The 26,449-nt window shown below is 43.2% G+C and overlaps 1 protein-coding gene across 1 annotated transcript; it reads left to right on the top strand.

Annotated features, from left to right (window-relative positions):
* Positions 1-353: 353 nt before the first annotated feature.
* On the top strand, positions 354-18,723 carry LMAN2 (lectin, mannose binding 2). Its single transcript, XM_073620448.1, has 8 exons — positions 354-544; positions 3,941-4,059; positions 4,154-4,271; positions 4,366-4,445; positions 8,626-8,787; positions 9,263-9,377; positions 9,476-9,595; positions 17,812-18,723. The coding sequence occupies exons 1-8, from the start codon at positions 406-408 to the stop codon at positions 17,970-17,972; spliced, it is 1,014 nt and encodes a 337-aa protein (XP_073476549.1). The 5' UTR covers positions 354-405; the 3' UTR covers positions 17,973-18,723.
* Positions 18,724-26,449: the final 7,726 nt, after the last annotated feature.

Here is a 26,449-nt window from a genome sequence, read left to right as displayed (position 1 = left end):
TGCCGCCATTTTTTATAAGACCAATCCCTAATTAAAAGCATAGGCACATGCTCCAGCAAAATGGCTCCAGTTGTGAAGCAGAGAGAGAGAGCGCGGAAAACTTCATTCCCTTGCAAATTCAGAGAAGTAGCTTTGGTTCTGATGAAACACAGGCATTGTAGAGTATCCTGCGGCCATTTTTGACCCGGGCATGATTTCATGTAGCGTGATACATATCAGATTCTGTTGATTAAAACGCAAGCTTCCGTGCTGGGTGGTTATTCATTTATACACCGCAATGGCTGCTGGCTGTGAATTACAGTTCTTGATGTATGTTTCCAGAATACAAAGTGAATTGTATGTGTGGGCGAATGAGAGGCGGAAGTGATGTAGGCGGAAGTAGGCTCTCGTTAGTAGTGGGTAGTGATGGCGGCTCTTTACATCTATGGCTTGCTGTGTCTCCAGTCTCTCTTTTGTCTGTTTATTTTCGGGGCCGCCGGAGACCTGACCGATGGGAACAGCGAGCACGTGAAGAGGGAGCACTCTCTCATCAAACCTTACCAAGGTGAGGAAGACATGGGGCGGTTTAGGGCTTTGCTTATACAGTAGCTGGGCATATTCATGTGGAATTCAGGAGCCCTTGTAGGGAGTCAGGGGCAACAGAGAGGGTTTACCATGCTCACTGAAACCCTGAGTGTTTTTTTTTTTATATTCCTTAAGCCTGCTACACCCAATGAGATTATCGGACAAGGGTACTAAAGTTACGTAAATTCTCGTACGACAGAATAAAAATTCGGAAGTGATGTCATGTATTTGTATTGTATTTTCAGATGAAGATTGTACTGATTAAGCCCTTCGTCACCGCGCTATAGCCAAATGACAGCTACAGTGCGGCCGCTCTTTGTCGGGGGGCATCATATGATGCCCTCCGGTGCTTGCGCTGCCTGCGAGCCCCCTGCGACACACATCGGCTGTGAACTGAGATTGCTGTGTCCTTTGGACGCAGCTGATCACAAATTGGGGTAAAGAGACAATCAAGGTGGTGATCGGCAATTGTGATCACAATGTAAACAGATTTGCTGGTTGTCGGCAATCCTCCTCTCATACTGACATTGCGTGAGGAAAGGAGAGACAAAAACTGGCAAGTCCACACAGGAGACATTAGGGCACTGATCATTAGTGTCCTAATGATCAGTGCAGCCCCACCAGTGCTGCCTGTCAGTGCAGCCAGGGTGGATTTGATTTAAATCGCTAGTAAAAAGGCTTGATTTAAATCAACTTGTTGACTCACCAACAGTCCCATTCACTTTAAAGGAGAAGTGAAGTTTTTTTTTTTTGCCTACTTAGGTGGATGCAGCATGATCTGTCCTCTGCCAATGGCTCAGTTCTCACAGCTCCTATACACCGCTCCTACAGCGCCTCAAAGATGCTGCTAACAGGACTTTTTTTGGTGTCCTGCCAGTGCACCGCTCCAGTGTGAAAGCACTTGGGCTTTCACACTGGAGTGAGAGGAGAGGCTCTTTGCAGGCACTGTTTTTAGCGCTATAGCACCTGTAAAGCGCCTCAGTGTAAAAGCAGCCATAGTGCTTTACTCATAGGCCTTAGATACCGCCCTGAGTTGCTGTCTAGTGGCACTTAGCAGCAGCTGCTGCTACTAAGGAAAGTTGCGCCACTTGCCTGCCACCTTCTGCCCATTAAGCTAGGTTTTACATCTAATTTACCATTTATTGTAAGCGCCTAAAGCTCAAATGAACTTTGAATGCAGTCACAACCTGAGTAGAAAAAAAAAAAAAGTTGTCCTTTGCCAGCAGCTGTAAAGAAAAACCCTTGTCCCTCTCTACAACTTTCTGGCAGGGGACAGTTTTTTTCTTTTTAGGCCGTGGCTGTTTTTGAACTAAAACAACATAAGACACTGAACATCTTTTTGTTTTGATGCACATGAAATTCGTTTCACTTTTTTTTTTGTCCATATTTTTTTTTTTTTTTTTAATCATTTTTTTCCCCCAGCAAGCACATATATCATAGACGCCTCAGTACAAAGAAAACCTCTGTCCCCTATGCTAATGAGTCAACTCTTTGTTTCCCCTCTATCAGTGGGATGTGGGGAAATCCACTTTAGTGCGATCAACTTTCTAGCAGGGAACAGTGTTCTACTAAGCCCCCATCTCAGATTAACTTGAATTTCTGCCATTTCTAGATATCCCAAAATACACATATCTAAGTTGCATACAACATTTGTTTTAGATTTATTCAACAGCATCTTTTTTCAATATATTATTCATTTAGGAGATCTCCAGATAAGGTGAGAGAATTCTCTACCTGATTTAAACTGAAATTGGGGATTAAAAATTGCCTGTTGCCAGTTGAGATGTCCAGGTGCTTTGGCTACCTGTCTGTTGGCATTTATCCTGCAACGCACTATTATTGTATTCTAGTCTTAATGGTTAGGAGGGATAGCATCCATTTGGAAGGTTAGTGATAATGTATGTGATTTTTATATAGGGGAATATTTCTGACTAGTTCTCCATACATTGTCATCTGTGGCTACAAAGGCTTTTCCTCCTGTTCCCATTAGGACCTCTCCCTATTTTTATCACTTCAAACTGTGTAGCTAAAAACCTACAGTAGTAATTTAAAATTGATAGCTATTTTGCCTCCTTGGAATGACAAATCCTAGATGCCAGATAGCAGGGGGACTCTAGGTCATTGCATTTTTTTTAAGGGTTTCCTATTCTATCTTGCTTTATCTGGTTATCTGCAACTTATGGATTGTGCAGATCTCCATTTGTAGATCTTTCTTGGTGACACCCTGCCTTGAGGAGCTGTAACGCTTGGCTACTGTAGAACAAAAAGAATAACACAGCCACTCCCAGTAGACTTAATTGCCTGGTTAAGGTAGTGGTTGTATGTTGTCATGTCTGTCCTAAGAATATTAGTTATACACCATCCAATATATAAACAGTTTTAAAGGTATATGCTAGATATGCACCAAAATTTTGGCCGCCGAAAATGATAATGGCACCGAAAACGCTTTAGGTTCTATTGCAATTTTACCACCATTTTACTGTGCTTATGGTGTGTTTTTCATAGGTCACGTGACTCCAAAACCGCATCACAAACGTAACATGGGTGCGTTAGTGATGTGTTCTTGCTGCATTTTCAATGCATTTCAATAGGGAGGTGCAATTTTGGTTGCGTTTTTTTTTCTGAACAAAAATGCAGCAAGTAGGATTTTTAACACCACAATGGAAGTGCAACAAACCTTTGTGACGACATGCATAGAATTTAAAGGGTTGCATTTTTCTTGAGCTTTTATGGTGCCAAAAATGGCCGCCAATAAATTCATATTAATTTTAATTCATGATATTTAATTAAAAAGTCAAATACAATTCTGTATAAAATATATATATTTAAAAAAAAAAACTACATTTCGGTCAAGTGCATCCTGCAGTTTTCGGTTTCGGCACCAAAATTTCCATTCGGTGCTCTAGTATATGCCATCCAATGTTTACTAGTTTTAAAGTAATGTTTTTATCATAAAGCTTTAAATTGAATTGTCTGTTTAAAGTAGGACTTGCATTAAAATGCAAGGTGAACTCGAATTGCTCAGGCCCCTTTCCCTTTTACAGGTCAACTATTAGTAGGTTTAGACACCAGATATTTCAAAAAGCTATGTGCCTGCAGTTGGACTTTAAGAATAACTTTGCAACCCATTCTCCCCACCTCCTCTGTTCCAGTAGATCAGATGTGCATCCTTAATTTAACTATATAGTCAGTCATTGCAGCTTACATGCGCTTGTTTTAGCCTTGGTGGAAAATGTTACCCGTGGCTTTTAAGGATTTTATTGTTTTCACTGTTATAAAATATCTTCACTTTTGTGCCCCTTCCCACATGCATTTTTGTTTTCTGTTTTAACTTCTTAATCTTTTTGTAGTTTTTTTTTTTTGTTTTTTTTTTTAGGTGTTGGTTCTAGTTCAATGCCACTATGGGATTTCATGGGTAGTACAATGCTTACAAGTCAATACGTCCGTTTAACTCCTGATGAGCGGAGTAAAGAGGGTTCTATCTGGAATAGAATAGTAAGTTAAAGTGTTTTAGAAAACCTAGTGCCTGAATTGAAGTATCTCAAAAATAGAGTATGTTGCAGTAATTGTTTGGGTGTTTTCTTTTCAGCCTTGTTTTTTGAAGGACTGGGAGCTACATGTCCATTTCCGGATACATGGAGCAGGAAAGAAGAACCTACACGGGGATGGCTTTGCACTTTGGTATGCAAAGGATAGGTTAGAGCCAGGTAGATCGTTACTGTCTTTTATCTTTTTTTTTCTTTTTTGCTTGCCCGCTTTGTTGATTGGCAGTCGCTAATAACTGTCCATTACCTTTTTAAGGTCCTGTATTTGGAAACCATGATAAATTTCATGGTCTGGCAGTCTTTGTTGACACCTATCCCAACGATGAAACAACAGAGGTAAGTATTATTCCTGCATACGGCTTGATCTTTTCTAATCTTATACATTTTATTTCCTTCCACAATGCTTCACACTGCCTTCAGTGGATTACCAAGTTCACTTTAGGCAATGCTTTTTGAGAAGTGTATGCATGTAAGCTTCTCCAAAAGAAAAAGACTTCTGGGTAAAATACATTTTTTTTCATGGCAGCTCTGTAGGGCCCCTTTCACACTGGGGCGGTGGGGGGGGGGGGGGGGCGTCGGCGGTAAAACAGCGCTATTTTTAGCGCTGTTTTACCGTCGTTTTTGCGGCTGTATTCGGCCACTAGCGGTGCGGTTTTAACCCCCACTGGCGGCCGAAAAAGGGTTAAACCCGCTCGTACAGTGCGGCTATAGCCGCGGTATTACCGCGGTATAGCTGCGCTGTCCCATTGATTTCAATGGGCAGGAGCGGTTTAGGAGCGGTGAACACACCGCTCCTTCACCGCTCCAAAGATGCGGCTCGCAGGACCTTTTTTACCGTCCTGCCAGCGCACCGCTTCAGTGTGAAAGCCCTCGGGCTTTCACACTGAACAAACAGCGGAGGCTGTTTAGGGGCAGTTTGCAGGCGGTATTTTTAGCGCAATAACGCCTGCAAACCGCCCCAGTGTGAAAGGGGCCTAAGTGAATGTCTGTCTTTCACTGGTTATTTAAACAGTTACATAGCCTTTTCCAAACCATAGCATCTACATGGGAACTATCATTTTTTTTTTTGGCCTCACAAGTACAGAGCTGAATGTTTGGGGGGAGCGTTTTAAATAAGGTCCTTTCTCATTGGAAAATGATTGTTTGAGCCCCCTTTTATGGACAACCTATGACAGGTGTTTTTATTCAATTATCAAGTATTAGGTTTTGCAATCCGCACTTGATTTAGCCAGACCTGCACAACACTCTTCTAGGAAATGTATTCAGGGTCCATTTACCTTTTCATATTTTAATAGTAGACTGTCAAGTTGACCTATCTGCTGTGTGACTTCTCTGATGTACTAAATTTTCCCTTCATGTGTATAAATCTACAATTGCAAATCAATCTGAAGTGCTAAAACTTGCTGTTTCAAACAAATTGTGAATAAAACTCATGAAACTTAGTGATACAACGCTGTACCACTAAAATGTATGTAAGATATTCCCTTCAGCTCGTGTCACCAAACAGAGCAGCAGTGAAGTGAAGGTAAATAAATGCTGGGTGGGTAGAGTGAATTTAAACCCGTAGCTTTGCTAATAAGGTTTACTTTAAAGTGTTTATAAAGGCTTAAGGTTTTTTACCTTTTATGCTTTGGGTAAAAAAAACCTTCTCAGTGTAGCAACCCCCCCCCCCCCCCAGCCTTCCCTAATACTTATCTGAGCCCGATCTTCCTCCAGCAATGTGTCTCCTCATTAGCTAAGACAGCAGTGGGAGCCATGGGCTCCCACTGCTGTAAGTCACAACCAGTGAACCAATGAGGAGAGAGGAGGCGGGTCCTAGCCGCTGCTCCTATGTGTGAATTGACACGCAGAGCCGCAGCTCGGGAGCACCCATTGCAAGCTACTTGCGCTGGGGGCACTCGACAAGAGGGAGGGGTCAGGAGCACCGGCAGGGGACCTAAGAAGAGCATCAGAGGATCAGGGCTGCTCTGTGGAAAAAATACTGCGCAGAGCAGGTAAATATAACATGTTTGTTATTTAAAAAAAAAAATGTTGACTTTAACCACTTAAGGACTGAGCCTCTATCTGAGATTTGGTGTTTACAAGTTAAAGTTTTAATACATATAAATGTATTTATTTTTTCTAACACCCTAGAGAATAAAATGGCGGTTGTTGCAATACTTTCTGTCACACCGTATGTGCGCAGCGGTCTTACAAGCACACTTTTTTTTGGAAAAAATACACTTTTTTGAATAAAAAAAATAAGACAACAGTAAAGTTAGCCTGTTTTTTTATATATTGTGAAAGATAATGTTACGCCAAGCAAATTAATACCCAACATGTCACGCTTCAAAATTGTGCCTGCTCGTGGAATGGCGACAAACTTTTCGACAAAAATCTCCATAGGGGACATTTAAAAAAAATTCTACAGGTTGCATGTTTTGAGTTACAGAGGAGGTCCAGAGCTAGAATTATTGCTCTCACTCTACCGATCGTGGTGATACCTCACATGTGTGGTTTGAACACCGTTTTCATACGCGGGCGCAGCTCGGCACACATTTAATAAAAATTTAAAACATTTTTTTTCCTTATTTATTTTACCTTTTATTATTTATTTTTACACTGTTCTTTAAAAAAAAAAATTGTCACTTGTATTCCTATTACAAGGAATGTAAACATCCTAAAACCATGACAGGACCTCCTTAAATATGAGATCTGGGGTCAAAAAGATCTCGGATCTCAAACTTACACTAAAATGCAATTAAAAAAAAAAAAGTTGCTTTTAAGAGCTATGGGCAAAAGGGACATTTTTGACGTCGCTTCCTCTTTGCAATGTTATGGAGACGGATGAGGGCCATTTTCCCCTCACTCGTCTGCATACCAAGCCAGGGAGAGGACCCGATCGCCTCTGCCACTACCGACGGCTCCAGTAAGTGGCGGAGGGCACCGGAGAGCGGCAGGATGTGTGGGGAGCCCTCTCCCGCTGCCGATAAGTGATCTCGCAGCGAATCCGCCACAGAGACCATTTTTATCTGAAACCGGACTGCTCACTGAAGAAGAGGATACCGGGGTTATGGTAGCTAGCTGCTGCCATAATGATATCCCTCTTCAAAGTGCCAACGTTTATCGATGTAAGCCAGTCTGGAAGTGGTTAATATCATTTTAAGACACTAAAGTGCCAATTGTTAATTGGTATTTTTAGTTCCCTTTTTTATTTTTTTCATTTATAATATATTTATAAATATTGAGTTTGGGATTAAAAGTACCATTTCAGTATTTGCAGATGACACCAAGCTATGTAGTGGAATAGAGCATCCTTACAGGATGTCTCCAACTTACAAGTAGACCTCGGTGCCCTGTTTAATTGGGCAACTATGTGGCAAATGAGATTTAATGTTGATAAACCTAAAGTTATACACTTGGGGGCTAAAAACATGCATGCCTCATAAATTCTAGGAGTAGACCAAACTAGGGTGTGCTTTCTAAAGCGAGAAAAAATAATTTTCTTTTATGAAGGGCCTTTCACACTGCGGCGTCGGCAGTAAAGCGCCGCAATTTTTAGCGGTGCTTTACTGTCGTTTTTGCGGGGGTTTTCGGGCGCTAGCAGGGTGCTTTTAACAGCCCCCCCGCTAGCGGCCGTAAAAGGATTTAAAACGACCCGCAAAGTGCCGCTGAATATGCAGTTCAGTTTTGAACACCAGTTCAAAAACAGGAAATCGGGGAACTGGAGAGTGCAGAGAAGGGCAGCCAAACTGATAAGAGGCATGGAAGGAGCTCAGCTATGAGGAAAGATTAGAGGAACTGAATTTATTCACTCTTGATAAGAGGAGATTAATGGGGGATAGGATCAACGTGTACAAATACATCAGAGTGGTCCATGTAGTGAACTTGGGGTAGAGTTGTTCACATGAAGTTCCAAACAGGGGCCAAGGGGGCACTCTTTACATTTGGAAGAGATTTAACCCCCAAACACAGACTTATTGTCAACAAGCTGTGAAAATGTGGCATAAACTCCCTCCAGAGGTGGTTCTGGCCAGATCAGTAGATAAAGAATGCCTGGATTCTTTCCTAAATGCACATAATATAACTGGTTACTAAAATTTATAGGTATTAACATGAGGGGTAGTTGATTCAGGAAATATCCAATTGCCTTCAGGTGGATTATGAAGGATTTTTTTTTTCACCCGCTGGTGCAAGTTGAGTCATAATTTATTGGGGTTTTTTGCCTTCCTCAGGCTCAAGTGCGGGTAAAGGATTGTGTATTTGGAGGTTTCTATTTGTGTGGGGTTTTTTCCCTATTTGAACTAGATGGTCGTGTGTGTATGTGTGTGTGTGTGTGTGTGTTTGTTTTTTTTTTTTGTTTTTTTTTCAACCAGATTAACTATGTAACTATTATTCTTGGTAATATGCTTATATATTATTAGCACTTAGTATTCTAGTATTTGAACTAGTTTAAGTTACTTATCAAGCAGCTTAGTATCTTTTATGTTTTGTAAAAATTACGTTGTCCTTATTTTTGTCCAAACTCTGTTTGCAGCGTGTCTATCCTTATATCTCTGTTATGGTGAACAATGGCTCCTTGGAGTATGATCACAGCAAAGATGGGCGCACAGCTGAATTGGCGGGTTGCACAGCTGATCTTCGCAATGCCAACCATGACACGTTTGTAGCCATACGCTATTCCCGCGGGCGTCTTACGGTGAGACATTTGTTCAATAAAGTTGTCTTCCCTAAGTGTTTAGATATATGCATTAATTAGGTTGCTGGATGTCAGAGTTTACCTTATCACTAGTTTGTGATTTTCATATTGCTTTTCACCTTCTCATAAAGTACAGGACAGTTCTATATACATTGTAAAGGTCATTTGGTTGGATTAGTTTTTTTCAACAATTGGTATAGCATGGAACATCTGTCAGACTTTATCTGTCTGACCATGTTAGGGGAATCCTATTACTTCCAGTGTGATCTTCAGAGCAGTAAATGAGAGGGACTCTCCCCAAAGGGGACATTGCAATATAAACCTGAAAAGTGGTAAAAACCCCTGCCCCAAAACTGCAAAAAAAGTATGGAAAAATGTCAGCTCTAAAATAGTATCACCACAGGATTATCATGCTTAGCTGGTTAAAAATAGTGACTTGTGGTTTTTAATTGTAATTTTTCTGTATTTCCTAAAGGTGATGACTGACATCGAAGGTAAAAATGAATGGAAGAATTGCGTTGACATTTCAGGTGTTAGATTACCAACAGGATACTATTTTGGAGCAACTGCTGCAACTGGAGACTTGTCAGGTTAAAAAGATTGTTATTAAACAGTTATTTGCTTACCATAACTCTGGAACATATATTAAAGGCATCCCCCTTTTTTTTTTTTTTTTTTTGTTCTGTAGATAATCACGATATTATCTCCATGAAGGTTTACCAGCTCATGGTTGAACATTCGCCTGATGAAGAGAATATTGACTGGACTAAAATAGAGCCCAGTGTTAGCCTGTTAAAGTCCCCAAAAGGTGAGCATAAAAAGTGATTTTTTTTTTTATATGTATTTATATTTTTCCTCTGTACTGAAATTTTAGTATTAGGTGTAATTTGATGTCTTGCAAAACCCACCATTCTAGCTTCAGAAAAAGATACACAAGGTAGTTGGTAAAGTATATGTGAACCCTTAGCTTGTAAAACAACCAATTCAGTTTAAAATAGAAATGAAAGGCAAAACATTAGTGTGTATGTATAGGCTGTAATACTTCTGTTTTGGCTCACCGTGGGTATGTTCTATCTAGCTTTACCCTCATAGTATCATTCTTAGATTAAGCCCTGGTTCACACTGACTGCGGGAATGAAATCGGGCGAGTTCAGCTGGACTCTCCCGATTTCATTCCCGCATGTCGGTCCCGACTTCAGAGACATCTGTGGGGGTTTCTGCACAGATGTCAATGGAAATCGCACCCCAAAATCGCCAAAAGTGGTACAGAAACTGCTTTTGGGAATCGGTGCGGCGCCGCACTGATTTGGATGGTGCCATTGCTGTCGATTTGGCATGCGATTTGACATGTCAAATTGCATACCAAATCGCATCATTGTGAACCAGGGCTCTAGGACCCTCATCAGGCCATTCTGACAAAGTGCTAGCACTCTCTAATTATTACTGAAGCTTGCCTGACTGTTCTTGCACATTCTATGATAGTCTTTTTAACTACCGTATTTATCGGCGTATAACACGCACCGGCGTATAACACGCACCCCAATTTAGGAGGGAATTTTAAGGAAAAAAAACTTTTAGGAGGGAAGTTGAAGGGAAAAAAACTTACATTTAAATGCCCTTCATTGCAGCCTTGTCAGTGCAGCCTTGTCAGTGCAGCCTTGTCAGTGCAGCCTTGTCAGTGCAGCCTTGTCAGTGCAGCCTTGTCAGTGCAGCCTTGTCAGTGCAGCCTTGTCAGTGCAGCCTTGTCAGTGCAGCCATGTCAGTGCAGCCATGTCAGTGCAGCCATGTCAGTGCAGCCATGTCAGTGCAGCCTTGTCAGTGCAGCCTTGTCAGTGCAGCCTGGGATCCCCTGGCCCTGCTTCCAGGGCTTCAAAATCGCGGTCCGCGATTTGAAAATGGCGCCGCCGGCGCCGAAGTACACAGAGCCGGTCCTCGGCTCTTTCCGGCGGCTCTCGTTTACTTTCGGCTCCACTCGTAGTCCCGAGCGGAGCTATCCGAGTAGGTTCGGATAGCTCCGCTCGGGACTACGAGTGGAGCCGAAAGTAAACGAGAGCCGCCGGAAAGAGCCGAGGACCGGCTCTGTGTACTTCGGCTCCGGCGGCGCCATTTTCAAATCGCGGTCCGCGATTTTGAAATTTGGACAGCTTGGGATCGGCGTATAACACGCACCTGCGACTTTCCCCTGATTTTAAGGGGAAAAAAGTGCGTGTTATACGCCGATAAATACGGTACTTCTTAATTTTCTGACTAAAGTTCCACTTTAACCACTTGAGCCCCGGACCATTATGCTGCCTAAGGACCAGAGGTCTTTTTCCAATTTGGCACTGCGTCGCTTTAACTGCTAATTGCGCGGTTATGCAATGCTGTACCCAAACGAAATTTGCGTCCTTTTCTTCCCACAAATAGAGCTTTCTTTTGATGGTATTTGATCACTTCTGCAGTTTTTATTTTTTGCGCTATAAACGGAAAAAGACCGAAAATTTTGAAAAAAAATGATATTTTCTACTTTTTGTTATAAAAAAAATCCAATAAACTCAATTTTAGTCATACATTTAGGCCAAAATGTATTCGGCCACATGTCTTTGGTAAAAAAAATGTCAATAAGCGTATATTTATTGGTTTGCGCAAAAGTTATAGCGTCTACAAACTAGGGTACATTTTCTGGAATTTACACAGCTTTTAGTTTATGACTGCCTATGTCATTTCTTGAGGTGCTAAAATGGCAGGGCAGTACAAAACCCCCCCAAATGACCCCATTTTGGAAAGTAGACACCCCAAGGAAATTGCTGATAGGCATGTTGAACCCATTGAATATTTATTTTTTTTGTCCCAAGTGATTGAATAATGACAAAAAAAAAAAAAAAATATTTACAAAAAGTTGTCACTAAATGATATATTGCTCACACAGGCCATGGGCCTATGTGGAATTGCACCCCAAAATATATTCAGCTACTTCTCCTGAGTACGGGGATACCACATGTGTGGGACTTTTTGGGAGCCTAGCCGCGTATGGGACCCCGAAAACCAATCACCGCCTTCAGGATTTCTAAGGGTGTAACTTTTTGATTTCACTCTTCACTGCCTATCACAGTTTCGGAGGCCATGGAATGCCCAGGTGGCACAACCCCCCCCCAAATGACCCCATTTTGGAAAGTAGACACCCCAAGCTATTTGCTGAGAGGCATATTGAGTCCATGGAATATTTTATATTTTGACACAAGTTGCGGGAAAGTGACACTTTTTTTTTTTTTTTTTTTGCACAAAGTTGTCACTAAATGATATATTGCTCACACAGGCCATGGGCCTATGTGGAATTGCACCCCAAAATACATTTAGCTGCTTCTCCTGAGTATGGGGATACCACATGTGTGGGACTTTTTGGGAGCCTAGCCGCGTACGGGGCCCCGAAAACCAATCACCGCCTTCAGCGTTTTTAAGGGCGTGAATTTTTGATTTTACTCTTCACTGCCTAACACCGTTTCGGAGGCCATGGAATGCCCAGGTGGCACAAACCCCCCCCAAATGACCCCATTTTGGAAAGTAGACACCCCAAGCTATTTGCTGAGAGGCATGGTGAGTATTTTGCAGCTCTCATTTGTTTTTGAAAATGAAGAAAGACAAGAAAAAACTTTTTTTTTTTTTCTTTTTTCAAATTTCAAAACTTTGTGACAAAAAGTGAGGTCTGCAAAATACTCACTATACCTCTCAGCAAATAGCTTGGGGTGTCTACTTTCCAAAATGGGGTCATTTGGGGGGGTTTTGTGCCACCTGGGCATTCCATGGCCTCCGAAACTGTGATAGGCAGTGAAGAGTGAAATCAAAAATTCACGCCCCTTAGAAAGCCTGAAGGCGGTGCTTGGTTTTCGGGGTCCCGTACACGGCTAGGCTCCCAAAAAGTCTCACACATGTGGTATCCCCGTACTCAGGAGAAGCAGCAGAATGTATTTTGGGGTGTAATTTCACATATTCCCATGGCATGTTTGAGCAATATATCATTTAGTGACAACTTTGTGCAAAAAAAAAAAAAAAATTTGTCTCTTTCCTGCAACTTGTGTCGCAATATAAAATATTCCATGGACTCGACATGCCTCTCAGCAAATAGCTTGGGGTGTCTACTTTCCAAAATGGGGTCATTTGGGGGGGTTTTGAACTGTCCTGGCATTTTATGCACAACATTTAGAAGCTTATGTCACACATCACCCACTCTTCTAACCACTTGAAGACAAAGCCCTTTCTGACACTTATTTTTTACATGAAAAAGTTTTTTTTTTTTTGCAAGAAAATTACTTTGAACCCCCAAACATTATATATTTTTTTAAAGCAAATGCCCTACAGATTAAAATGGTGGGTGTTTCATTTTTTTTTTTCACACAGTATTTGCGCAGCGATTTTTCAAACGCATTTTTTGGGGAAAAAACACACTTTTTTAAATTTTAATGCACTAAAACACACTATATTGCCCAAATGTTTGATGAAATAAAAAAGATGATCTTAGACCGAGTACATGGATACCAAACATGACATGCTTTACAATTGCGCACAAACGTGCAGTGGCAACAAAATAAATACATTTTTAAAAGCCTTTAAAAGCCTTTACAGGTTACCACTTTAGATCTACAGAGGAGGTCTACTGCAAAAATTACTGCCCTCGATCTGACCTTCGCGGCGATACCTCACATGCATGGTGCAATTGCTGTTTACGTTTGACGACAGACCGCCGCTTGCGTTCGCCTTAGCGCAAGAGCAGGGGGCGACAGGGGTGCTTTTTTTTTTTTTTTTTTTTTTTTTTTTCTTTATTATTTTTTTGCTTTTTTATCTTATTTTTAAACTGTTCCTTTCATTTTTTTTTTTTTTAAATCATTTTTATTGTTATCTCGGGGAATGTAAATATCCCCTATGATAGCAATAGGTAGTGACAGGTACTCTTTTTTGAAAAAATTGGGGTCTATTAGACCCTAGATCTCTCCTCTGCCCTCAAAGCATCTGACCACACCAAGATCGGTGTGATAAAATGCTTCCCCAATTTCCCAATGGCGCTATTTACATCCGGCGAAATCTAAGTCATAAAATGCTCGTAGCTTCCGGTTTCTTAGGCCATAGAGATGTTTGGAGCCACTCTTGTCTCTGATCAGCTCTATGGTCAGCTGGCTGAATCACCGGCTGCATTCTCAGGTTCCCTGTTGAGACAGGAGAGCCAGAGAAAAACACGGAAGACGGTGGGGGGGGGGGGGGGCATTCCCTCCCACGGCTTGTAAAGGCAGTCTAGAGGCTAATTAGCCGCTAGGATTGCTTTTACATGAAAGCCGACCGCTGGCTGAAAAGAATGATACCAAGATGATACCTAAACCTGCAGGCATCATTCTGGTATAACCACTCAAAGTTGTGAATGGCGTACCTGAAGACAAAAAAATGGTTAACAATAAAGCACAGTAAACAATAAAGTATAAATAATTACATACCTGAAAAACAAACATGATAAAACATAATAACAATAACAATAACAATAAAACACTGCAGAATAGAATACAGTAAAAAAAGAGCAGAACAATAGAGAGAGAGAATAGAGAGAGAGAACAATAAAACGACAACTATTTTTTTTTATTTTATATATATTTTTTTTTTTTTTACACTTTTTTTGTAACTAACTTTTATAACTGTAACCGGTTCCAGGTTCGGGTCTCTCAAAATGCGATGGCATCTTGGGAGACCCTGTGAAAGTGTGCCTAGTCTGTGCAATGCTGTACCCTACGCTAATACTCAACTAGTGTATGGTAGCGTTCAAAACATTCACCAATGCAAAGACCAGGATTGTCAGGACAGAAGGGACAATAATAGCGGGTGTCACGCCTATATCCGCGTTTGCTGCAGACACAACATCTTTTTTGGGGGGGGTTCGTTGGGTAGGGGTACTCGGGAGCACATAAAAATGCCTCTCATGCAGCCGACTGCATTTCGTTGGGGGATGTGAATGGGGGAAGTACGGGCGCTGCAGAAGTGGTGGGTTCCCAATTAGGATTGGCGAATGCAGCAGGAAGGGCACTATGGGCACGACGGGCCTGTGTTTGTCTTTTTGGTGGCAGCGGGACACTACTTGTGCTTGTCACCTCACCAGCTTGAACTGCACTTATGGGACTCGCCACGTCACCAAGTGTTACTGCAGTGCTGGTTTGACTACGACCGGGGTGTACTAGGCCGCTGGTGCTTGCCAGTTCAATAAAAAGCTTCCAAAAAAACTGTTAGCGATCGCAGGGATCAGGCCTGACTCTGCGAACGCTGCAGTTATGCGTTTAGTGTTTTGTAAGTGACAGTGATCGATCGATACTGCACTTGGGTGGGCTGGACTGGGCCGGGCGGAGGGGCAAAACGCAGGTGCTAGCAGGTATCTGGGTTGATCCCGCTAACACTGCATTTTTGGGAACCCTAAACTGCTGGGAACGCTAGTATAGATCTGATCTGATGGGATCAGATATTGATCCGTTCAGATACTATACCACTAAAGGAGGCGTATGCTGCGTGCGTGGGTGTTAGCGGTACTGGCGCTAACCTGACGCTGCCTGGGGCCGGTGCTTGCTAGTTCACCAAAATGCTACCAAAAAAACTGTTAGCGATCGCAGGGATCAGGCCTGACTCTGCGAACGCTGCAGTTATGCGTTTAGTGCCTTGTAAGTGTCAGTGATCGATCGATACTGCACTTGGGTGGGCTGGGCTGGGCCGGGCGGAGGGGCACAACGCAGGTGCTAGCAGGTATCTGGGCTGATCCCGCTAACACTGCGTTTTTGGGAACCCTAAACTGCTGGGGACGCTAGTATAGATCTGATCGGATCAGATATTGATCCGATCAGATACTATACCACTAAGGGAGGTGTACGGTGCGTGCGTGGGTGTTAGCGGTACTGGCGCTAACCTGACGCTGCCTGGTGCTTGCTTGCCAGTTCACCAAAATGCTACCAAAAAAACTGTTAGCGATCGCAGGGATCAGGCCTGACTCTGCGAACGCTGCAGTTATGCGTTTAGTGTTTTGTAAGTGACAGTGATCGATCGATACTGCACTTGGGTGGGCTGGGCGGAGGGGCAAAACGCAGGTGCTAGCGGGTATCTGGGCTGATCCCGCTAACACTGTGTTTTTGGGAACCCTAAACTGCTGGGGACGCTAGTATAGATCTGATCAGATCAGATATTGATCCGATCAGATACTATACCACTAAGGGAGGCGCATGCTGCGTGCGTGGGTGTTAGCGGTACTGGCGCTAATCTGACGCTGCCTGGGGCGACGCATATCACCGCCGGGCGATCAGGGGGCTAAACCTTTATTAGGTAATAAACGGCGGGTGCCCTGACACTATAAAAAATAAACGAACTAACCTGCGTCACCCGTAACGGTTATACGGTGATCAGTGGTGAAAGGGTTAACTAGGGGGCAATCAAGGGGTTAAAACATTTATTAGGTAGTATATGGGGGTCCCTGTCACTATAAAACGCTGACGGCGAACCTAAATATTTACCTCACTAACTAGCGTCACCAGCGACACTAATACAGCGATCAGAAAAATGATCGCTTAGCAACACTGGTGACAGGGGGTGATCAAGGGGTTAAAACTTTATTAGGGGGGGTTAGGGGGGTACCCTAGACCTAAAGGGGGGTAATACTCACTGTCCCAACACTGTAACTGTCACAAACTGACACTATGCAGTAATCAGAAAAAAAAAAAAAAAAAAAAAACCTGCTGGTGTCAGTTTGTGACAGGGGGGGGGGGGGGTGATTGGGGGGGGATCGGGGGGGCGATCGGGGGGGGGATCGGGGTGTTTTGTATGCCTGGCATGTTCTACTGTGTGTGTAGTGTGTTGCGCACTCACATTGATGTCTTCTCCCCTCGGCGCTGGAACGGAAAATACCGAGCCGAGGGGAGATGACATCATTTCCTTTGCTGCTGTTTAGCATACAGCAGCAAAGGAGTGTTCCCATTGGCCGGCGGCGATCGCGAGGGGGGGGCCACGAACGGATGGCCTCCCCCTCATCTCGGATCGCCGGGGAACAGAACGGGACCGCTTCGGGCACCGGGGGGGGGTCCGATCGGACCCCCCATCCGCGAGAGGCAAATCACGTACATGTACGTGATTTTGCCTGCCCGTGCCGCCTTGCCGACGTAAATCGGCGTTAGGCGGTCCTTAAGTGGTTAAGGTGAAAAATCCTAGGGATGTGACACACACGATATGATTAAATCTGCAGCAAATAGGGAATGTAATAGAGCTGCACGTTATCGCGATTTTTTTTTTTTTTTTTCCCTTTGCGATCTCGACGACAGGGTTTTCTGATCTTTGGTATGCAGAGAATTTTCTCTCTGCTCTCAGCCATCAAAAGTCAAAGTCTGGGCAGTCTGCCAAGTTTTAAAACATTCTATCAGTGGAATGTTAAGTCTAAACATTGTAGCAATTTGTCTTTTATATCAAATGAATAGACTTTTGTATGTAAATTATTAATGTTTAACCACTTAAACACTAAAACTTTTTCTGACAGTTGTTGTTTTCAAGTTAAAATATTTTTTTTTTGGCTAGAAATTGCTAGACATTACTTAGAACCCCCAAACATTATATATATATTTTTTTTAGTAGAGACCCTAGAGAATAAAATGGTGGTTGATGCAATATTTATTTTATGTCATACTGTATTTGCGCAGCGGTCTTTCAAATGCAATTTTTTTTTTTTTTGAAAATACTTTAATGCATTAAAAAAAAAAAAAAACTAAACAGTTAAGTTAGCTCAAATTTTTTTTTGTATAATGTGAAAGAGTTTCGTGAGAGAATCGTGATCTTTATTCTAAGCAAAAAAAATGTGATTCTCATTTTGGCCAGAATTGTGCAGCTCCAGAATGTAGAAGCTGCTGCTGTTTGAGCAATTGTGGCTAAAGGGATCTAATGGTTTCATGCTATATTGCAGTGTTAGATGCATGTTGATAACAAATGTTGATCCAGATTGTTTGATTATGCAGAGCTTTAAATCTTTTCTTTAATGTACACAACTTCCAGATAATGTTGACGATCCAACTGGCAACTTTCGCAGTGGTCCTCTAACTGGCTGGAAAGTGTTCTTGCTACTTCTCGCTGCTCTCTTGGGTATTATAGTCTGTGCTGTAGTTGGAGCCGTAGTCTTTCAAAAACGTCAAGAAAGAAACAAGAGATTCTACTAGCCAGGCATGCTGGGAGAAAAAATTCTGAAATGTGAACTCTCCTTTTCCAGAAAATGGATTCTACAATACAGTTTCGTATGTGGGTTAAAAAGAAGATAATTTAAGTGGTATTTTCGTACTTTTTATTTACAATGACCAGAATATCCTCGGGAAGTGGGTACAGGAGTAACAATCATTTTTGAGGTTTGCAACTGATTTTTTTTTTTTTTTTTTTTCCTTGGGGGTTTAAATCAAAATTATTTGATTTATTTTTTTAATATAAATGCCTAACTTTAGTGGAGCATGCTTGGAAGAGTTTTGGGCCAAGACATGGCTGTATAGTTTTGCATAGATGCTACATCTACAAAGTCTGCTCTTGATGTATTCTGCAGTGTGTTCTTGCTGACCGATAATCTGATGTAGCCTTTAAGCAGCCCAATCCTGTGGATTAAAATGGCTGTTTGCACAGAACCGTGTCAATGACTGCTTGCACTGAACTGTGTCAATGACAGCATGAGTTCCGGAAGATCTTGAGTTTGGTTGCTCAATTTACTGTTGATTTCTTACTGAAGCTCAGATGTTTACAAAGAAAGAAGAAATTTTGCCTTGGCCTGCACTACATATCTTATAAATCCCTTGAGTATGATTGTATACCACCGCTTTTCTTTTGCTTTTTTATTTTTAAACAAAAATGTTCAGGGGTTTCCTGTAAGAGTGTAAGAATATTTGGCTGTGTCCAAAGTGGCTACCCATTAAAGAAAAGAAAACACGTGTCATGTCTCAAGTTTCTCTTTGTGGTTTTCTAGTTTTATGGGAGTTAAGCTGTTGGTATGAGTAGGTTGCCTTGCCCATTCTTTAAAAATGCACCTCCTTTTATCAATTCTGTATCATTATCCTAAGCCATGTAATATTTAAGCTTCAGCTGGTTTCTGCCTCCCACACTATAACTGCTTTGACATTTCTTTAGATGTCACATCAGAGTCTTGCAGAAACGAAGCACAGTGTCAGTCCATCCTGCACTTCCCAAGATACAGCAAGGTTAAGTTCAGGCTCCTTAAAAATAAATACTAAATGCACATATTTTTGCAGGTAAAAAATGTGCATTTACATTTTTTTTTATTTTTTTTCCCCTAATCGTCTTTCAGGACAGCCACCTGAGAGACCTTGGCTCCTCCCCTCTGTAGGAAACACCTGCGCCAGCTTTCTTATAAATTTCCTCCTCCCCTGCTGGCTCCTCAGTTATTTGTGTTTCCTCCAGAAGGGAGACACCACAGGAACCAAGCCAGGAGAGTCAGGAGGCTCAGGCAGTTGTCCTAAAAAGGAGCAGAGGCTCCTTGGGCAGTCCAGGCAAACAACTAACCTGGAGGAGGATTGTCACCCCCACATCCCTGAGTGCAGATGGAGGTCGGGGGGGCTCCCTTTTCAATATCCGAGAGCGGTAGCAGGAGGTGCAGGCCGAGCCGTCCCATACCCTCAAGCAGCGTGTAAGCACTGGCAGTGTAATCACGCCGGGTATTGGGACCGCACAGCGCCTGTGACGAGTGACGTCATGTCCGGCGGAGGGGCGTGCACTTCCGGGTTCGCGGCTTCCGGTTCCGGCCGCGAATCATGAAAAGGAGCCAGGCAGAGGCTGGAGAGGAGCCGCACATGCTGTAGAGACAGCAAAGGCTCCGGTGGTGACACCAAAATGTCGGACGCAGAAGGTAGAGACCAGACTGCAGCTCCAGCAGAGACCAGCTCCAGCCATGTTAAGGTAAGGGGGACCTAGTGTGGAACCTCCCTGGCCTGACCCACTGCCCCCGCCCCCCCACCGGGATTCATCCACAAAATAGAGGGGGGGGTGGGTAAAGGGCCCTCGGGTGTCAGAGGGTGGTTCATGGGGCCCCTGGTGAGGTAAGCCCACATGAAAAACGCTGTGCACCTGCAAATTGCAGGAGAAGATTATGGTAGTATTAACCTGTGGGGTTTTGTCTTTTATTTTATTTCAGAAAACAGACAAAGCCAGGCCCTCTCACAACTCAAAAAGGAGGTGCCCTTCCTGTAAAAATACACTTAAAGATTCCTGGGGGAAAGCATTGTGTAAAGAATGTATTAGCAAGTTGGTGCAGGAACATTCCACTGAGCAGGGCAGTGATTTAGCAGCTTCTGTTAAAGAATTATCAAATACATTTGAATCCTTTAAAACCTTCTTTGAAGGGTTTCAGATCCCACAGCTGCAGACTGCCCCTGCTACAGTACAAACAAAACCAAAAGTACAAGCACTACCTTCCACTAGTGCAGGCACTGCATCAGCCCCTAGGGAGGAGGCAGACGAGGAGCCTGACAGTGCAGCGTCTGGCTCCCAAGAATCAGAAGGAGAGGCCTTGGAAGGGGATTCCAGAAAACCCTCCAGGTACAAACTCTCATTGGAAGAAGTTGACCATCTTCTGGGAGCCATTCATACCACATTAGGTATACAAACTGAGAAAAAACCTTTATCCCTACATGATCAAATGTATGTGGGTTTAGGGGAACAGGAAAAGAAAAATTTTCCCGTTCATGACGTCTTAGTGGAGGCAATTAAAAAAGAGTGGCAAGAACCAGAAAGAAAGCCATTCTTTTCAAAAGCTTTAAAGAGACGGTTTCCATTTTCAGATGACAGATCATCAATATGGAATAAAACCCCGAAGCTAGATGCGGCGTTTTCACAAGTATCGAGACATACGGATCTAGCTTTTGAGGACATGGGGGTCTTATCTGAAGCAATGGATAAGAGGATGGACTCCCTGTTAAGAAAGTCATGGGACTCCACAGTGGGAAGCCTAAAGCCAGCCATGGCAGTCACGGTAGTGGCCAGAAATGTTGAGTTCTGGTTGAACCAGATTCAGGCACACATCGAGGAAGGAACTGCAAAAGAGCAGATTTTATCCTCTTTTCCCACTCTTCTGCGAGGCATCGCGTATATTGCGGATGCATCAGCAGAACTGGTACGCATGGCAGCCAGATCTTCGGCACTAACTAACTCCACACGGAGGGCCCTTTAGCTAAAAACATGGCAAGGTGATTGCGCATCTAAAGCCAAGCTGTGCGGGATCCCCTTCACAGGGGACCTGCTGTTTGGCCAGGTTTAGAAGAAGTGCTGGACCGTACAGCGGATAAAAAGAAAGCGTTTCCGCTGAAACGGAAAGCAACCTGGAGTCAGCCATACCAGAATAAGAGGAAGCAGAGAGGGGACACAAAATCCTGTTTCTCTACACCCAAGGCAGAAAACCAGAAAAGACCTTGGGTCCAGAGAGGGAAAGGCAAGGGAGGAGCGATTTTTCGTCCTCCTGAACAAGCCAAAAATAAACAATGACAAAGTAGTCCCAGTAGGAGGAAGACTGGGGGCCTTCCTCCCGCAACGGGAAGAGATATCCTCCAGTCAGTTTATTTTAAGAACAATAAAAGAGGGGTATTACCTGGAATTTTCAAGTTCACCCCCAAACAGATTTTACACCACCAGGCTTCCAAAAAACAGAGGGAAAGCCAGAGGGTTAATGAGTGCCATAACGGATCTCAAAAAGCAAGGTGTAATAATCAAGGTCCCAAGAGAAGAAAAAGGGCAGGGTTTTTACTCCCATATATTCGGAGTACAAAAACCCTCGGGAAAGGTCAGACCAATCCTCAACCTCAAACCCTTAAATCTATCCATAACTTACAAAAGATTCAGAATGGATTCCATATACTCAGTGAAGGCCCTGTTACCACCAAGTTGTTATATGGTCTCCCTGGATTTAAAAGATGCGTATCTGCACATACCCATACACCAAAGTTGCCAGAAGTTTCTAAGACTAGCAATAGAAACAGGGAAAGAAATCCTACACCTTCGATTCAGAGCGCTACCCTTCGGCCTCTCTTCCTCACCGAGAATTTTTACAAAAATTCTGGCAGAAGCTCTGGCACCATTGCGACTAAAAGGCATATCCATCATTGCCTATTTAGACGACCTTCTCCTTTTTGCAGACTCCCCCAGGAGATTGCTAGAAAAACTAGAATACACACGGAAATTCCTGGAAAGTCTAGGTTGGTTGATAAGTGTAGAAAAATCCAATCTACAACCCACTCAACAAATAAAATATTTGGGGTATATAATAGATTCAGTGCAACAAAGAATATTCCTACCCAAGGAGAAGATAGAGAAAATTCAGAGAGAAATAAAAAGAATACAGACCAATCTACCATGTTCAATAAGAAAAGTCATGTCAACGTTGGGATTACTAACATCAGCAATTCCAGCGGTACAGTGGGCAAGTCTACATTTTCGGCCATTTCAGATGTTCCTATTAAAGATATGGGATCACAAGCAGGAATCACTGGACACACAAGTGTTTATACCAACAGGGGTAAAAAAGACCCTTTGGTGGTGGAGGAAAGCAGAAAATGTAAACAAAGGAAGGCTATGGATCCTACCTATTTCCCAAACTCTAACCACAGACGCAAGTGGTGTAGGGTGGGGAGCACATTTAAACTCCCAAATCTCACAAGGGACTTGAGGAAAGGAGGAGAGGACGAAGTCGTCCAATTGGAAGGAGTTGAAGGCAGTATGGTTTGCGCTTCAATCCTTCCGCACAGAGTTGAAGGGACATCATGTGCAGGTCAGGTCCGACAACTCATCGGTAATCGCCTACATAAACAGACAAGGGGGAACCAGAAGCGGAGCCCTGCGGTCTTTAGCAAAGGAAATCCTGAGCTGGGGAGAGGAAAATATACTCTCGTTATCAGCAGTCCACTTAAAAGGGGATTTAAACAAAGTGGCAGATTTCCTCAGCAGAAAGCAAGTGAGAGAAGGCGATTGGGTGCTAAAACAGGAGGTATTCCAGCAGATTACAGAGAAATGGGGAACACCTCAGGTGGACTTATTTGCGTCAAGAGAAAACAGGAGAGTTCAAGCATTCTTTTCCCTGAGAAGAGAAGATGGAGCTCTCGGGGTAGATGCATTAGCACAAAATTGGACGTTCAAGAGATGTTATGCTTTTCCCCCACCGGTGTTAATACCAGCGGTGATAAGAAAGTTGCGTACAGAGAACACATCTCTGATTCTCATAGCACCTCACTGGCCCAGGAGACCGTGGTTCTCTATGCTCAAAGAACTCACCATAGAGCCCCCCTGGTTGTTACCAGTCCAAAAAGACCTACTTTCACAGGGCCCAGTGTACTGTCCCCAGGTAGGAAGGTGGAATTTAGCCGCCTGGTATCTGAGGAGCAGCTGCTAAAAGCAAAAGGGTTCTCAAGCCGCTTAATAGAGACACTGCTGAAAAGCAGGAAGGTTGAGACGCAGATTATATATCAAAAAGTATGGAAATGCTTTAGCAGATGGTGTGCAGAAAACAATTTCAAAACACAAAGCTCAATGGCAGTCTTAGAATTTCTACAGAGTGGTGTAGATAAAGGCCTAAGTCTCAGTACACTAAAGAGCCAGGTGTCCGCACTGTCAGTTTACCAAGAAAAACGCTTAGCAGCAAATCCATGGATAATCAGACTTTTTAGATCCGTGAGCAGGCAGAAACCGATACAGAGTTCAGCCTTTCCAAAATGGGACCTGTCATTAGTGCTGGAAACTATGACAGCAGAACCCTTTGAACCTTTGAAGGATTGCAGCCTAAAGATGCTGACACTGAAAGCAATCTTTTTGGTAGCGATCACTACAGCCAAAAGGGTCTGCGAGATAGGAGCCCTATCGATTAGACCTCCCTTTTGTCAGATTTTCCCGGATCGAATAGTCTTTAAAATGGATCCGGGATTTCTGCCCAAAGTGGCCTCGAAGTTTCACCGAGACCAAGACATAGTGTTACCCTCATTTTGTTCAAATCCTTCGAGAGAACAGGAAATAAAGTTTCATAATTTAGACGTCAGGAGATGCGTCTTACATTATTTAGAAGTAACAAAAACGCTTAGAAAAATGGATTCGTTATTTATTTTAATTTCTGGAGCTAGGCAAGGGCATAAGGCTTCAAGAAGCACTATAGCCAGGTGGCTTAGAAACGCCATTGAACAGGCGTACGAACTAAGGGGCATGCAGATCCCAGACGGAATCAGGGCACACTCCACAAGGTCAGTGGCAGCCTCACAGGCAGAGAGAGCTGGAGCAACGCCAGAACAAATTTGTAAGGCGGCAACCTGGTCCAGCTTCGCCACTTTTGTAAAACATTATAGAGTGGACCTGTGGTCAGCCAAGGATCAGACCTTTGGACGCAAAGTCCTACAAGCTGTGGTCCCGCCCTAAGGGTAAGTGCTCGGTTATCCTCTCAGGTGGCTGTCCTGAAAGACGATTAGGGGAAAAAACGAAGTTACTTACTGGTAACGTTCTTTCCCGGAGTCTTTCAGGACAGCCGGGTACCCACCCAAATGTATACTGAGAAATAAAGATTTCCTTACAGGAAATGTGATATAGTTGATTATGTGTATCATATGTTCTTGTGTCTCCCCAGCAAACTGGAGGTGCTCTTCAAAGAACTGAGGAGCCAGCAGGGGAGGAGGAAATTTATAAGAAAGCTGGCACAGGTGTTTCCTACAGAGGGGAGGAGCCAAGGTCTCTCAGGTGGCTGTCCTGAAAGACTCCGGGAAAGAACGTTACCAGTAAGTAACTTCGTTTTTTTTATATTTAGGAGCCTGTAAAGCATTGCACCTGTGATTAGCAGATCATGGTTGCAATTTCAGGCTCCTGCACACTGTCAGTGTAGCTGCCTGTACCTCGTATAGACATGCAGTTACTGAATGTCAGGAAGGATCACTGAACTACCTAGAGTGGTCATCAGCACCCTGGTAGTTCATTGAGAACTTTATAAAAACAAAGAGTGCTTTGCAAATATATAGAACTTTTGTTAAATGCTTTTTCGCATTCATTACAACGCAACGTATCAAACGCATAAAAATTCTTCCAGGTAAGAGGGTAAAGAACAACATTTCAGAATAGTAAAGTTCACAATGCAGCCAAGGAACCTATAGAGTATTACAGACATCCACATGTGGGAAAAGGGATCTGATGGTGACTGTTCCCTCCACCAACAGGCAGACTGCTCGCTCGCCTCACATGAAGGACCCCTAAATTAACAGAGGTCAATTGCACTTGTCCCACTTGGGAAGAATACTTTTTATCTTATCTGTTACCTGAAGTATTTGTTTGCACTGATTGGATTTACTATAGTAGTTCATTGAGAACTACAGGCCATCAGCTGCAATGACGAACGGTAGTTGTAGTTCTCTCATTCACGGAACTCTGTGATTGAAGGACACCGCTAGGTGGGCGGAGCCCTGCGCGGCTGTGTTGTTCTAAAATTGTGCCAGTGGGTGATGGGAGAAGATCCCTGGCCTGCTGTCACAATTGGGGGGGGTAAATATGGGTGTAACATGTTACTGTAGGTGAACTTATCCTTTAATTTGCCAATAGGTGAGGTTCACAAAGTGTAAGCTAAAGGCAAAACTTTTTTTTTTGGTAGTCAGAGTAGGGGAGGGTTATAACCCCTGTCAGTTTCAGTTTTTTTGCAATCTATCCTGTCCCAAAGGGGAGATTTCCCTTCCTGATAGCCAAAACTGGAAATGAGAGGAAATCCCTTCAAAGTGTTGAAATTCCGGGTTATCCCCATTGGAAGATTTCCCCTTTTAACTGTTCTGGTGTCAACCCAAAAGTTGGGATTTTCTTTTACTTTCGCTTTCGCAATCAAAGCTAGTGATGAGGGGGCAGGGCTGAGTCACGCTGTCTGTCAATGGACGCAGCAGCCGGGCTTGGGGGCGAGCTTCCCCCATGGGAAGTGGCACTGGACCCGGGGGGGGTGGGGGGGCCAGGAGTGTCGACGGGGGACCTGAGAAGAGGTTCGCAGCAGCTCTGTGCAATTCCATTGCACAGAGCAGGTAAGTATGAACGTGTTAGTTTATTTTAATGTTCTACCTTTTACTATCTCTTTAAGGCCCCTTTCACACTTGTGCGACTTGGGACTGCAAAGTCGCATGACAAGTCATATCCCATGATTTACAATGTGTACCATTCATATCTGTGTGATCTGCACTACTTTGGTCTGACTTTGATGCAACTTGAGATCCATAGACCCCAAGATTACACAGGCATTGCTTCAAGTCCCTGCAAAAATCGTGCAACTTTCAGGTCGCACAAGTGTGAAAGGGACCTAAGTCTGCTTTAAGAATGCATGCCCTGTAGATCCAAAGGAAGGAAAGGAAAACCCATGGCTACATTTGTGTCTTTTATTTGTTATGAGGAATGCTCTGTACAGTATATCCTGTAAATTAACATGCATGATGGCATTTGTAAAACATGTCTGTGTTCTCAAAACCTTCTGCGTCCCCTAAACACATAATCACTGCAGCCAGCACCCTGTACAAATAATTCCTAAATAAAGTATTTTTCTTAAGGGCAGCACTCCCCCCAATTAATCATAGCCAGCAAGATATGAATATTACCCAATCGTTAACATATAGCAAAATACACAAAACGATCCAATCAGCAGCGCCTTGTAGAGTTTTATGCC

The sequence above is a fragment of the Aquarana catesbeiana genome, linkage group LG03, assembly GCF_042186555.1.
Source record: "Aquarana catesbeiana isolate 2022-GZ linkage group LG03, ASM4218655v1, whole genome shotgun sequence".
Lineage (NCBI taxonomy): Eukaryota > Metazoa > Chordata > Amphibia > Anura > Ranidae > Aquarana > Aquarana catesbeiana.
The sequence above is the reverse complement of the archived record's forward strand: the minus strand, read 5'-3'. Positions and strand labels throughout refer to the sequence as shown.

What these genes read in the sequence shown, in the direction of transcription:
- LMAN2 (XM_073620448.1), top strand. Translation starts at nt 406, where the DNA reads ATGGCGGCTCTTTACATCTATGGCTTGCTGTGTCTCCAGTCTCTCTTT. An exon ending in CCAACGATGAAACAACAGAG is followed by an intron (nt 4,446 to 8,625) that starts GTAAGTATTATT and finishes CTCTGTTTGCAG; the next exon opens with CGTGTCTATCCTTATATCTC. An exon ending in ATTCCCGCGGGCGTCTTACG is followed by an intron (nt 8,788 to 9,262) that starts GTGAGACATTTG and finishes TATTTCCTAAAG; the next exon opens with GTGATGACTGACATCGAAGG.